Here is a 16048-nt window from a genome sequence, read left to right on the forward strand (position 1 = left end):
AACAAGGCCACGAAACAAGGCCACGAACAATTTTTAAGTAAATTCGTAAACAATCGTAAACGATTGGCCTATTCCGTCGCTGTCCGTGTTGCCAAGAAGCAGACGACCGCCTTCCAGGGATTCAGATATCGATTGTATAACGTCTGAATATGTTTCTTCGATGTTTTGCACAAAAGACGACAGCCCAAATGTATTTTTCTAAAGTTACCGTATTTTTTCAACCTTGTTTACGCATTTATAAATGTTTGATGTCATAAGAAAATTAGTCTTAAATCTAACGTAGGGATTACATAACGTGAAATTATATCCACAAATAATTATGTAAATTGACGTCTCTGTGGCCATTTTAAATTAATGGTGAATTGACACGCAATTGGATGACATCATAGATTTAGAGGAAGTTCCGTTGTAAGATTTCGTTTATCCGTCTTCACAAATTCGACGTTTCCATTCTTGTGTATGATGTATGTCATATAGATGTCACTGCATTGAACAATATACATGTATAAACATTGAACACTAGCAAGGCTAGAGACCAGATGTCTGTCTCTCAAACCAAGGGATCGTATGTTCGAGTATTGTTTGGGGCCACATCTTTCTTCATATGACACCAGCAGGAGAAACCAAACTTGAGAGCGGGTCAGATAAACTTCACCTTAGCTTTGAATTGAATTGATGTAAATACTGTTCAAATTTAACAGTTTTACTGAAGTATTTTTTTTCTTCAGGACTGGAAGACATTTGGTCTTGACTTTTCTACATCCAGTGATGAAGCCTGTAAGATGTTTGATGCCTGCCTTACTCAGGTACAACTTTATATGAGCCGCGTCACGACAAAAGCAACATAATGGGTTTGCGACCAGCATGGATCCAGACCAGCCTGCGCGTCCGTGCAGTCTGATCAGGATCCATGCTGTTCGCTTACAAACCCTGTAAAAAAATAGAGAAACTGATAGCGAACAGCATGGATTCTGATCAGACTGCGCGGATGCGCAGGCTAGTCTTGAACCATGCTGGTCGCAAACCCATTATGTTGGTTTTGTCGTGACGGGGCTCATTTGTTTCCTACTGCCTCAGGTAGGCACATTATGCAATAGAAAGAGCATCGAAACACGAGGCTATCTGATTTGTACAAGCGGACGTAGCAGAATGTAAGTGGCAAGGTCTACATTGTACAAATGTGTTGATGGATGGATCATGTTAAAGGCCCATATTGCCCAAGAAATGCTTTTATTATTATTTCTCAAACGTTTTTATTTTAGTTTAGATGTCCAGTTATAGTTTCCAAGGAAGTTTAACCCTTAATCATAGTTTGCTTCTGTTTCTTTTCAGCAATAAGTACAGTTGTAGTGATTTAGTATTTTGTATGGTCATAGTCAAAATACTACTTTGTTAGCTTTTCGCTACATTTATGACAGATAATTACACATTCAAAGCTATTTTGTCTGGTAATAAGCATTTAGCATGCTTCAAAAACATTATTTCAATGTTATAAACTTATGTTTACCCTTTCAAAAGAATGAAATTTATTTATTTGTCTCTAAGGTATGTTGTCTTGTTTTATTATATACAGATGGTGAACAGATATGATGATGAAAGTGTGGGCGGGACTGAGGGATGTATGAAGAACATGTTTCAAGCAGACCCCAACTTTTGTAAGTCTTGAAGCAGTTCTATTTAAAGATGCATGCCTCCAGATGAGCCAAAGTGTATCAAGGAAATAAAACTTGAAGACAAAAAATATACTATGATTTTAAGAAATTAGTAAGAAGATTCAAGAGTCAAGTAATACTTTTCATGTAATATACGATTAATGAGTGATTTTGCAGTATTTAACGTATAAATCACCATATTTCTGCCTGACTACAGTAGTAAGTCGAATTAAATGCCACTTTTTCTGTTAAAGTTTTATTTAAGTACATTGTATTCAACACTGAGAAAAGTAGAGTGCGCGCAACCCACGGACAAAACTTGATTCAGTTGAAACAGTCATTGTCCAAACTGATGTGTGTGTTTGTGCGTTCATGCATGCATGTGTGTGTGTGTGTGTGTATTTCCATTTATTTATACTTGCCACTGGTTGCCCATTTGGGCAAGTCCTCCAGAAGAGTATTAGTCATTTTAGATTTTTGGAAGATAGTGCAAAAAGAAAGATGCCCCAATCCAGAAGCTTCTCCTGGTTCTTTAGCGTGCCAAGTGTTTAAGCACCCATACACGGGACCTCGATTATAAAGTCTCATCCGAAAGACTGATTAGTTACAAATTTTAGTTGGCCAGCCTGGGAATCGAACCCACAATGACGAGATTACAAGTCTCATGCTCTAACCGATTGAGCTATGCGAGCTGGTTAAAAATGAACCAAACTGATCTTTTTTGTACATTTATTTATAACGATAGGCTGTTGATCTGATTTCAGTAATTGGTCATGCCCTCAAGCTGGGAGCCACATTTCAGTTTGTCCACAAAGATTACGCGCACGCACAGGAAGTCTACAAGCTGGCCGAGATGGCAAAGCAGCCACACGTGAAACCATGGGAACAAAAACATGCGCAGGCTGTGGTTTACTTGTCTGAAGGGTAAAACTGCTTTTATTTGATCTACAGTTAAAGCTGTGTTAAAGGCCATCTTCCATTTGATCATTGAGTAGCTAATGTCTGTTTAGAAGAAAAAATTGAGATATTATATATGATTGCTGCAGCATTGTTGTTGTTGTCTACAGTCATTGTTGATGTCATGGAAAAACATTTATGTAATCAGGTACGTTTTTATATACGTACCTGATGTAATCAATAACTCAAACAATTTTTAAAGTTATCTATCAAAATGAAGCTTGGAATACAAGAAGCAATTTGTAAGACAAGGGGCATAATTCTGAAAGCTTTGTTTTGGAGCTATGCCCCCTTTTTAATGTCAAAAAAGATTATTTTAACAAACAAGCATTAACACTACAGGCAGTGCTTTTGTTTAACAATTTATTAGTAACTCATTAAAGTTTATCACTCAACATAGTCGGGATCTATTACTATAAAGATTCATGATGAATTTTCAAGAAAACTTTTGATAATGTATTAAAAGGTAAACATTTTCTTGAAAAATATCATGAATCTTTGCTGCTGTAAAGTACGGTGTTTTAAATTTTATTTTAGAAAACTGGACAAAGCCTCGGATGTATGGGAGGACATTCTTGTAGAGAATCCAATGGACATGATGTCATTAAAGTTCCTCCATGATATATATGTTGTCAATGGTGGATCACAGGGATTAAGGGACAGCTGCGCAAGAGTGTTACCGTACTGGAAGCCCGACACACCGTTCTATGGGTAAGTCAAACATGGACAAAACTATAGATATATTTGTTTATTTAACTTTGATTTAATTAGATATCAGTAATATTTTATTTCAAATATTTTCATTTCCAATCAGTGCGTTTGAGAACTGATAGTTTTATCTTTAAAATCTCAACAAATATGGGAAAGGATATCAGTTTAAATACGCAGGTATTTGTTTTAATAAATTGTAATCATATTTAGTGAAATCATTTGAAAATGCTGTTAATAAGCATATAATCGGCCCTTTCCGGTCATGCCAAGTCCTTTTCGCAGAAAGGGGCCTTTTCCAAAATCTAGTCATACCGGGATATTTATACTTTGCACAAAATAAAATAAGAGTTTTTAGCCATTAATTGCAATACCTCTTAAACACTTTAATACTTTACGGCTTGTAAACACTTACATGTATTTATATAACCACTATGATTACTTGTAACTTCAATAAGACTACATTCATTCTCTGTACTTTGACCACTACAAAAACTGTATCAATACAGTACACCAACCATCCTTAAAACCACTTTGAAAAACTATGAAACTTTGACCACTATAAAAACTGTATCAATACAGTACACCAACCATCCTTAAAACCACTATGAAACACTATGAAACTTTGACCACTATAAACACTGTATCAAAACAGTACTTCAACCATCCATATAACCACTATGATCCACTATAAAACTTTGACCACTGTAAAAAATGTATTATAACACTATTTCAGCTATCCTTAAGGCTTTTAACCACTATGAAACTTTGACCACTATAAATGCTGTATCAAAACAGTACTTCAACTATCCTTATAGCCACTATGAACTTTTACCACTATAAAAACTGCATCAATACAGTTCACCAACCTTTCTAATGTTTTAACCACTGTAAAACATTGACCACTATAAATGATATGTGTTTTATTTCAGTGACCTTCTAGGGATGTATGCCTTTGGTTTGGAAGAATCAAACATGTATGCTAAAGCTGAAAAGACTGCAAAACAGGTGATATATCACAAATTATTTTGTTATACCTCTTTTAAATTTGACTCTATATTAATAGTATTGACCATACTTTCCTCTTTTGTGTACCTGACAACATTGTCAAAGCCCACATATGAGGATGACTTTTTAACGGCGCAATTATTGTTTGAAAATCATCTCGGGGGGAAACAGCGGCATACAGTGGAGTACTGCAACATCTGTACATCTTAACAAGTCATATTGTAAGGACCTGTTTTAGTTAAATGTGCTTTGCTACCATACATGTGAACTTTTTTTCGATGATCAAGTGGGAGGTTTTTCTTCAAAAAGAGATTTTACAATTTGAAATAAACAAAGAAGGAAGTTCTGACATCAAAAATAGGGAGATTTCTTTGATTTGTGAAAATAGTGCTTCATGTGTTTGTTTTAAGAAAAATCTTTGAAAATATTGCTGCAGAAACTGGGAGTCTCCTGCTTAAAGAGGGAGAGTTCACATGTATGTGCTACTTTACCAGTGGATCATACAAGGTGGTTTAAATAAGCTTAATGCTTTCTTAACAATTAAGTGTCATATTCTTATGTACTCATACTTATCCTTGCATAACAACTACACAAGTACATGAAGATATACATTAACGAAGAAGAAAAATGCATTAACAGATAAAGTCATATGAGCATGGGCCAATCGTGTACATTTATATGCATTATTTGGAGCGTCATCTTGAAAGCTTCATTATTAAAATGTCACTGTCAAATGACATCACACTAGCACGAGGAATGGTTTCTTATTATATGAAAAACAGATAATAAAAAGGGAAATAACTGAATAAAATGGGTTCTATATATGAAAAAAAGATAATAAAAAGGGAAATTACTGAGCAAGATGTATACAATGATGCCGAAATAAAAGAATAGCGCTTAATAAATGCACCTTTATTTCATGCATTAACATCTGCAGAAGCACTTGGGGACACCCTGCTGGCTCAGGCTTTAAGGACTCGGCCCGGTGAATTTTCGTACTATTAGTTCTATAGTAAATCAGTCAAATTTGAGGTTTAATTCTGGATTCCACTGTTCTTGATGATTTATATACTGTCTTCAACTTTAAACATTAACACTATCTAAGTCAAATGATGCCCAAAATATAATAGGTTAGCCATCTACTTTTTTCAGAAATCTTCATTCTGTTGTAACACTGTTTAAATTCACCACTTTAAAAACTCCTGACAGCTGGTGGGTAGTACATCTTTAATCCTTCCACCAACAAATGAGTTCCTGGAGAATACACAAAAAACAACTTTTAAAGTCATCATTTAACACACAAAAACTACACACATGCAATAAATACACTTTAATTATGACCAATCTAACTAGAGATGACTTAAATTGGGCCATTTCATAATTTTAAAGAACTACTTTCTAGACTACAATGGGTTCGGTCTAATTCCGTACCGGGTTGAGACCTTAAATGCATCTTCCCGCTTTTCCAGATAGTATTAACTAATGCACTGAAAAATTGTGGATTTACATTTAAGTATGAATGAAAATTGTCTTACTTTAAAGGCGTTAGACATCAATCGTTACGATGCGTGGGCAGCACATTGTGTGGCACATTGTAAGGAGATGACTGGGGAGTACGGAGAAGGAATTAAGTTTATGGAGGAAACAGAAAAAAACTGGAACGTAAGTACATGTAGTTTCTTTCTGCCGGAAATTATGAAAATTATAATTATACTTCTTTTAGCTTACCTGTCACAAAGTTTGTCCATCCGTAAACTTTACTTTAAACGACATCTCCTCATAAACTGCTAAGCCAATTTCATCCAAACTTCATAGGAATGTTCCTAGGATGGTCAAAAATTGTTCAAAGAAGTGAATTCCATGCAGAAATCTGGTTGTCATGGCAACGGAAAATAAAAAGAAACTTTAAAAATCTTCTTTTTTAAAAGGCCACATAGCCAGAGCTTAGATGTTCAGCATGGATCATCTTTTAGTGAATGTCTACCAAGTTTGTTTGAAAAAAAGCCATAGGGCCAAAATTGGCCTGCCTATAGGGTCATGGATTTTCCTTATATGTCTACAGTAAAAGCAAAAAACACTTATTCTATTATACTATGGAGGCTTTAGCTTAGATATTTGATAATTTTCAATAGCAACCATGGTCTTCCATGGCAACTGGTGACTTCCCATAGCAATCACTGACTATCATAGCAGCCTTTGACTTCCATAGCATCCACTGACTTTCCATTGCAACCAGTGACTTCTCAAAGCAATTTCTGACTTCAATAGCAACCTCTTAAGCAGCCAGTGACTTTCCGTTGCAACCAATGCCTTTCCACGGCACCATTATTATTTGTTATGTCACAATTATAATTATATTTATGATGTCACTATTTTAGGACAGTGGGTTGTTATTTCACAGTCATAAGTGTTTTCATTTATGATGTCACTTTTTCAGGACAATGGGTTGTACCATGTCACAAATGTTATTATATTTATGATTTTACTATTTCAGGACAATGACTTATTATGTCACAAATGTTATTATGTTTATGATGTCACTATTTCAAGACAATTGGTTGTAACATGTCACAAATGTTATTATATTTATCATTTTACTGTTTCAGGACAGTGGGTTGTTATTTCACAAATGTTATTATGTTTATGATGTCACTATTTCAGGACAATGGGTTATTATGTCACAATTATTGGCACTGGGCACTCTATCATTTTGAGAATGGTGACTTTGAAACTTGTATGAGTATTCTTGACAATCATGTAAGTGCAAATGTTTTTTCTATTCTTTGAATAGCTTCTTTTTAAGTGCTAACAGTCACTTAACCCATTACTTCATATACACGCCTTTTAATGCATTTTTCACCCCCCCCCCCCTTTTTGTTGTCTCAAATGATGAAAAAATGCCTTATTTAGACCCCAAACACTTGTTTTTGTTTGAGAAACGTTGTTAAAAAAAGTGACCTCTTTTTCGGCGTGGCCCCCCAACCAAAAGATACATCAGGGGGTTGCCAGAAGGGGGATGTGCCCCCTTCTGTTTGGGGGGTTTGAAGGGGGGCAGAGTCCCCCTCATCGCCAAGAAAATTTTGGACTTGTGAGAGGCTGTAAATGACCCCAGATTGATCATAAGGTAACGTGTAACCAACGCTGAAAAGCATTTGACTCTATCTCAATCCATTGAGAAGTTGCAGCACTTTGAAATAAATTTTGATGGAAAATCAACGCAAAATAGTGATTTTTGGCAATTTTGAGATGTCCCCTCGTTGCCATGGTAACAGAAAATTTAAGCCTGAGCATGTTGTTGCAAGGGCAATGGTCCAGTCAACATTTGTGCCAAGTTTGATTAGGGTTGAAGCAGTTTTTATAGTATTATAGCAATTTGAACTTGTAACGGGAGACTTTTCAATGAAAACAGCCATTTTTCACAAAATGCTCATGAAGTAATGGGTTAAAGTAGGTTGGTGGTAATTCTCAAATGCCCATTTGATTAATAGAATAATGCCAGGAGTTTTAGTGTATGTCTTCTTTGACCAATTAAAGTTGTTCCTTAATATACATAAGATGATACACAAATGGGAATGTCACTCAGAAGTCTTTCTGCATCATTAAAGCTTAAAGTTGCCATTGTTACCTTTACATTTTTGGTATATATATTTTGTACAGTAAACATGTTTATTTATTAAGATACATTGTACATATATCTTCACCTTAGTGCAGTTATGGGTTAACTGCTTATAAATTTAGATAGGATTAACTCATTACTGCACTAAGATGACATTATGTAGGCACTCTTGGCATTCATTATATAAAGCATAATTATACAGATGAGCTTTTCAGGAAAATGACGGTGCATAGAAAAACCGGAAAGCACCGGATAGCACCGAAAAACCGGAAAGCACTCAATTTTCTCATAAAAACATATGAAAACGTTAATTAATCGGTTTGAAAGTGTTACCAATCGATTTATTAGATCAAAATGACAAAGATTTAAGCTGTCATCTGATGGACTACACATGTATATATTTTTGTTTTTCAGTGCTTTATTCAGTTATTTGCAATTAAGACATTTGAGTGGCAGCATGGCTGAGTGGCTTTTACATCGGACTAGTAATCTAAGGATTGCAAGCCACTTAGGTTAAAACCCAATCAGGGGCATGTAGTTGTTTCTGTGAGCAAAACACTTTACACTCTTTGCTTAGTACAGGTTGGTTCCAGGAACTGTTTCAAGAGTGTTTCAATAAGCTTATAACTTCCAACACAACCAAATTAAAATATATTTGAATAAATTAATAAAGGCATTTTTTGTTAATATAGGTTTTGCCTTTTATGAAATCCAAGAAGACGATGTTCAGTGTGACAGATGTGGCCTCATTGTGCTTTAGATTAGAAGCAGAAGGTTTGCTATAAAACAATTAATCTTAGAAATCACCTAGAAGCCCAAGGTTGATTACATTAATTATAATCTAAGAAATTACTTTGATCTGAGTTAGACCCATACGTTATTATGATTTTTAGCTATTACAGTATTACTCATAGTTTTGCCTTTCTTGAAATGCAAGAAAATAACTTTTACTGCATACAACTGAAATTGCCCCATGATATTATAGATCCGAAGATGTAGTGATTTAATGGTTGTGCAATAATGATATCATCACCTAAGTGCAGTAACAGGTTAACTCCTTATATGATTTAATAGGAGGTAACTCTTTACTGCACTAGCATGATGGTATACATAGTGCATTAGAAAGCCACTGTGTCCAATTGTAACAATATAAATTTATATTGATAATTTATAATTTCAGTTTTGAATTTTGATATGTTTGAATACACATTTGAAGTGCCAAAAATCAGCAAGAAACATAAAATTAATCTTGTGCATTTTGCACTTCTCCTTTTTTCTGTCTAAAATTGACTATAGACTAAAAGTGTTATAGTTTCATTTTTTTTGTCAAAATGACTTTAAAATGTATTTTACTTTCACTTTCATTTCTGTTTCAAATTGCTTTAAAAAAGTTTTTATCTTCTTCCACTTTTTTATCAAGGTTTTGACATGCAATCGAGGTGGTCTGAGTGTTTTGACGTGGCTAAAGATCACATTGAAGACAACATTTGGTCATACTATGACCTCAACACAATGATGGTGTGCCTCGGGTCAAAACATAAGGACGAGGCTGACCGTCTGGTAGCCAGCATTAAAGCAACAATAAAGTTAGTACTTTCAATAATAGGCAAAAATTTTTAATAAAAAGTCAATCCTTTTAGTATGATTACTTTGTAACAAAAGACCCAGGCATACAAAAAAATGCACAGGTTTCAAAACAGATTCAGAACAGTGTAAAGTGTTTGTTTGCAGCAGCAATAATGAATAAAGAGGACATTAATTATGCTTCGTTTAGAACAATACTGATTCTATTTGACTAGTATGTATACAGCTGCAAAACTTAAGTCCCAATATTGTTTTGACAGCTGTGTACCTTGTTTATACCTAAACCTTATTACAGTCAAATTTTTAGATTGGGTGAAAGTTATTGGTCAGATATTTTTAGTTATAGACTTTTGGCAGGAAAATAAACAAAATTTTTTTCAACAAGTTTTTTCAACAAGTAACCCTTTCACTGCCATAGGGACGGCATAAGCCGTCCCTGTTATTTTCGGTGTATTTGCCATATGTACGGCTTAAGCCGTTTCTATAATAATAATAGTAATAATAATAAATAAATAATAATAAAAATAATAATAAATATAAAGAAAATTATACCATTGACAATAGTTATTATTATATTCACAGATTTGGAAACATGTATAATTATTATAATACTAATAACAAATAATAATAATTATATTAATTAATTGTATAGTAATTTCTTAGAAAACCCTCTGGCAAATAGGTGATCAATAAAACAATAACCCTCTGGCAGCGAAAGGGTTAAGGTCTAAGTCCAGTATTTATTGTATCTTAAAAGATATTGTATAATACAGGCATCAATTCTGTATATGAGCCGCGTCACGACCAAACGAACATAATGAGTTTGCAACCAGCATGAATCGTGACCAAGCCTGCGCATCCGTGCAGTCTGATCAGGATCCATGCTGTTCCCTATCAGTTTCTTTACTTGTAATAGGGTTGGCAAGCAAACAGCATGGATCCTGATCAGACTGCGCAGATGCGCAGGCTGGTCTGGATCCATGCTGGTCACAAACCCATTATGTTGGTTTTGTTGTGACACGGCTCATATTTATTTCAGGGAAGGTAAAGGTGATAATGCCCAGGTTTACTCAGAAGTCACTCTACCTCTAATGGAGGCACTAAATGCCTACGATGATGGGGAATATGATACTGCTGTTGAAATCCTGAAACCTCTGAAATATCACATCTGGAAAAATGGAGGCAGTCATGCTCAGGTAATGGTATACTGGGAACAAAAAAAAACTATCCTGTGTTAGTTAAGTACATGTTTTTAAAAGCCAGATCGTGTAGAGTGTCAAACATTTTCAAAAACTAATCACGCCACTTCAACAGTTTAAGTCAGTATATGCCACTATTAGTTATTATACCCCCGCACAACAAAGTTGTAAGGGGGGTATACTGGAATCAGCTTGTCCGTCCGTCTGGCCATCCGGCCGTCCGTCGGTTTTTTCTTGTCCGCCCAATAACTTAAGATTCCTTTGACCCCTAGCCTTCATATTTGGCATGGAGGTTAGTCATGATTAGTAGATGACCCCAATTGATTTTGAGGTCACTAGGTCAAAGGTCAAGGTCACAGGGGCCTTGACTTCAAAAAGCTTGTCCGCCCAATAACTTAATATTCCTTTGACCTGCAGTCGTCATATTTGGCATGGAGGTTAGTCATGATTAGTAGATGACCCCTATTGATTTTGAGGTCACCAGGTCAAAGGTCAAGGTTACAGGGGCCTTGACTTCAAAAAGCTTGTCCGACCAATAACTTAAGATTCCTTTGACCCACAGTCTTCATATTTGGCATGGAGGTTAGTCATGATTAGTTGATGATCCCTATTGATTTTGAGGTCACCATGTCAAAGGTCACAGGGGCCTTGACTTCAAAAAGCTTGTCCGCCAAATAACTTAAGATTCCTTTGACCCACAGTCTTCATATTTGGCATTGAGGTTAGTCATGATTAGTAGATGACCCCTATTGACTTTGAGGTCACCAGGTCAAAGGTCACAGGGGCCTTGACATCAAAAAGCTGTCCGACCAATAACTTAAGATTCCTTTGACCCACAGTCTTCATATTTGGCATTGAGGCTAGTCATGATAAGTAGATGACCCCTATTTACTTTGAGGTCACCAGGTCAAAGGTCATGGTCACAGGGGCCTTGACTTCAAAAAGCTTGTCCGCCCAATAACTTAAGATTCCTTTGACCCACAGTCTTCATATTTGGCATGGAGCTTAGTCATGATTAGTAGATGACCCCTATTGACTTTCAGGTCACCAGGTCAAAGGTCAAGGTCACAGGGGCCTTGACTTCAAAAAGCTTGTCCGCCCTATAACTTAAGATTTCTTTGACCCACAGTCTTCCTATTTGGCATGGAGGTTAGTCGTGATTAGTAGATGACCCCTATTGATTTTGAGGTCACCAGGTCAAAGGTCACAGGGGCCTTGACTTCAAAAAGCTTGTCCGCCCAATAACTTAAGATTCCTTTGACCCACAGTCTTCATATTCGGCATGGATGTTGATCATGACTATAAGGTGACCCCTATTGATTTTGAGGTCACTGGGTCAAAGGTCAAGGTCACAGGGACCTTGACAGAAAAAAAGCTTTTCTTCTCAATTGCTAAAGAATGTCCTGTCCGCAATGTATTGATTTTGACATTTTCACATTTGAAGCATGTAGAATACATAACTTAGCAATGCACTGGCTTAGTAACCTCAGGTTTGGCAGGGAGGTTGTCCTTGAGCTCTAAATGGCCACTGTTGATTCTGACAAAGTGGTATGCGGGGGTATTCACGCCATGATAGTGGCAGTTCTAGTTTCACCAGTTTTAGTCAGTATGTACCATTATTAGTCAATTCAAAAGTTTTAGTAATTATAATTAATTTATAATTTAAGAAATTATATTAAAAAAAAAAATGAACTTTAGGGGTGATTTGTAGGAGTTACCTTGTCAGTATGTTGGTCTGTAGGTCAGTCTGACTGTCAGTCTTCAAATTTGTCTTTGACATTCGGTATCAAATTTCTCAATATTTTCTTTAAGTTGGTCATAAGTTTATTATTTTATATAAGGATTTTATTAATGCTTGGACAAAACAACACTTGTGACCAAACCTACATGTTAAATAATGCAAACGTAACCTTAATCTTTAACCCATAACTTCATATACACGCCTTTTAACGCCCTTTTCACCCCCCTCCCTTTTTGTTGTCTCAAATGATGAAAAAATGCCTTATTTAGGCCCCAAACACTTGTTTTTGTTTGAGAAATGTTGTTAAAAAAAGTGACCTCTTTTTCGGCGCGGCCCCCCAACCAAAAGATACATCAGGGGGTTGCCAGAAGGGGGATGTGCCCCGTTCTGTTTGGGGGGGTTTGAAGGGGGGCGGAGTCCCCCTCATCGCCAAGAAAATTTTGGACTTGTGAGAGGCTGTAAATGACCCCAGATTGATCATAAGGTAACGTGTAACCAACGCTGAAAAGCATTTGACTCTATCTCAATCCATTGAGAAGTTGCAGCACTTTGAAATCAATTTTGATGGAAAAAATCAACGCAAAATAGTGATTTTTGGCAATTTTGAGATGTCCCCTCGTTGCCATGGTAACAGAAAATTTAAGCCTGAGCATGTTGTTGCAAGGGCAATGGTCCAGTCATCATTTGTGCCAAGTTTGATTAGTGTTGAAGCAGTTTTTATAGTATTATAGCAATTTGAACTTGTAACGGAAGACTTTTCAATGAAAACAGCCATTTTTCACAAAATGCTCATGAAGCAATGGGTTAATGAAAAAAATAAAAAAATCTACAAAACAACAATTTTTCATCAAATTTATATGACAGGCCATGTTTAAACATGAAAAAACGCGATTTAGGGTAATTTCAAGTATTTTCATAATTTTCTGTTAACCCATTACTTCATATACACGCCTTTTAACGCCCTTTTCACCCCCCCCCTTTTTGTTGTCTCAAATGATGAAAAAATGCCTTATTTAGGCCCCAAACACTTGTTTTTGGTTGAGAAATGTTGTTAAAAAAAGTGACCTCTTTTTCGGCGCGGCCCCCCAACCAAAAGATACATCAGGGGGTTGCAAGAAGGGGGATGTGCCCCCTTCTGTTTGGGGGGGTTTGAAGGGGGGCGGAGTCCCCCTCATCGCCAAGAAAATTTTGGACTTGTGAGAGGCTGTAAATGACCCCAGATTGATCATAAGGTAACGTGTAACCAACGCTGAAAAGCATTTGACTCTATCTCAATCCATTGAGAAGTTGCAGCACTTTGAAATCAATTTTGATGGAAAAAATCAACGCAAAATAGTGATTTTTGGCAATTTTGAGATGTCCCCTCATTGCCATGGTAACAGAAAATTTTAGTCTGAGCATGTTGTTGCAAGGGCAATGGTCCAGTCATCATTTGTGCCAAGTTTGATTAGTGTTGAAGCAGTTTTTATAGTATTATAGCAATTTGAACTTGTAACGGAAGACTTTTCAATGAAAACAGCCATTTTTCACAAAATGCTCATGAAGCAATGGGTTAAATGACATTCATGGAATATCATTGAATTATTGCACTATGTGAATTTAGAAAATGTTTGGTTTAAGTTTTGCTCGCAAAATTTTTTTTTCAGAAAACAACTAATTGCATTCATTTCAAACTTGATTGATGTTTGTTTGATTAAAATCACATGCCAAGACCTATATATTTGGCATGGATTCTAAATTAATTTAGGCCCTTTGTAAACATAATATTAGTCAATATCCAAGACTCATAACTGTGTCATGTACATTATAAATTTTGTATTTGTGAATGAAATCTTACGCTATGTTAATTCTTAGATTATTCAGGCTTTTGTTTTACTAAAAAAGCACTAAAAATAGTCAAGCATGCTGATTTACTGACAGCTCTTATTTCTTATCATTTCAGAGAGATGTGTTCAATATTTTCGCTATCCATGCTGCAATGAAGTCAAAACTTCCAGAAAACCAAAGATATGCCAAGTAACAATTTTAAAACAAATCTTATAAAGAATAGGTCATGCATTTTGAAAAGCAAAAAACTTTTTTCAAACAAAGTATTTTTAATTTTTAAAGGAACTCCATTGAAGTCCAAAATCTTAAAAACATATGAGCCGCATCATGACATAACCAACATAATGGGTTTGCGACCAGCATGAATCCAGACCAGACTGCGCACCCGCACAGTCTGATCAGGATCCATGCTGTTTGCTATCAGTTTCTCTACTTGTTATAGGGTTTGTAAGCGAACAGCATGGATCCTGATCAGACTGCCCGAATGTGCAGGCTGGTCTGGATTCATGCTGGTCACAAACCCATTATATTGGTTTTGTCATGACGCGGCTCATATAATTTGAATTTCTCACATACTACAATCTCACCCAGGCGCATGCGTCACACTTGTGCTTAAGGTTTTGTTGGAAAGTTTGGTAGTTCCAAAACTACAAAATGATTAAAATATTACATACTTGTTTGAGAGCATTATAATAGGAGATGAAATGAATTGATTTTGATATAATGGAATTCCGGGAACTTCCTTAAAGGTCCATTATGCCTTAGAAATGATTTCATTTTCATTTCTCAAAAACTATTTATTTCTTGAGTCCTATTATAGTTTCCAAAAAAGTTACACCTGAGCCATCCTTTACCGCTGTTACATTTTGGTAATTTTTACATTTCAAATGATTTAATATTTTGTATGGAATCAAAATACTACTTTGTTTACATGTTGCTACTTTTATGACGAACAATTTCACATCCAGCCCTTACTTTCTTCACGTGTTAAACATTTATTATGCCTTAAAACTGTCATTTAAACGATATAAAATTCATGTTTACCACTTCTTAAGTTAAGGAAAGAAATGTTCGTTTCTTAAGCATAATAATTATGTTACTTGCAGTTACAGGTTGAAAGTTGCCATATTACTTTCATATTGCTATGAAGACCAAATCCACAAAAATATAATTTTATACTATTTTTCTTATTTTAGTCATTTACTGATGGAAAGAAAAAGTCAGAAGGAATCCACACCATTGGCGGACAGACTGTTACAGAAATTAGTCATTAGTCATTGAAACTTTTTGTTAAAACTTGACTATTCTGAGGACATTTTTGATCCAAAAAAAAAATGTGTAGTCAGACAATTTATTGATTAATTTTAAACAGATTTATAGTAGACTTTTTAGCATGTTTGTAATACGGCAACAAGTGCACGGGTTATATATTTAGACATGAGTTTGATTACTGTAATAGTCAAGATCTTCTGTGATGCCAAATTTTGACCACAGCCAAACACATTTCACAGTACCATTCCCAAAGTTTCAAATTCAACCTTATTCAGTATCTCTTTAAAACTCAGACTTATCATAGCAAAGGATCTGGAAACCTGATCATAAGGGTTCAACATTTTGCGATTATACGCTTATCAACAACCGAGTTTCCATATAATGGTATGCTACTACTACCACCAAACGAAGTTTAGGGGAAGGTATTTTTGATAATAACAATAGGCCAGTCGCTTGTCGGTCGTCATTCCCAAACTCAGTTATC

The 16048-nt window shown here is 35.6% G+C and overlaps 1 protein-coding gene across 1 annotated transcript; it reads left to right on the plus strand.

Annotated features, from left to right (window-relative positions):
* Positions 1 to 728: 728 nt before the first annotated feature.
* Positions 729 to 15622, plus strand: LOC132746653 (tetratricopeptide repeat protein 38-like; the record flags this gene model as incomplete). Its single annotated transcript, XM_060735876.1, is given in 12 exon segments — positions 729 to 806; positions 1574 to 1655; positions 2417 to 2576; positions 3147 to 3320; positions 4250 to 4325; positions 5868 to 5987; positions 6987 to 7082; positions 8634 to 8715; positions 9362 to 9527; positions 10565 to 10721; positions 14408 to 14481; positions 15489 to 15622. Coding segments are annotated over 12 exon segments (1350 nt in total), but the record flags the coding sequence as incomplete, so codon positions are not given.
* Between the last annotated feature and the right edge of the window lie 426 nt (positions 15623 to 16048).

The sequence above is a fragment of the Ruditapes philippinarum genome, unplaced genomic scaffold, assembly GCF_026571515.1.
Source record: "Ruditapes philippinarum isolate M1 unplaced genomic scaffold, ASM2657151v2 ctg16363_1_1_1_1, whole genome shotgun sequence".
NCBI classification, from domain to species: Eukaryota; Metazoa; Mollusca; class Bivalvia; order Venerida; family Veneridae; genus Ruditapes; species Ruditapes philippinarum.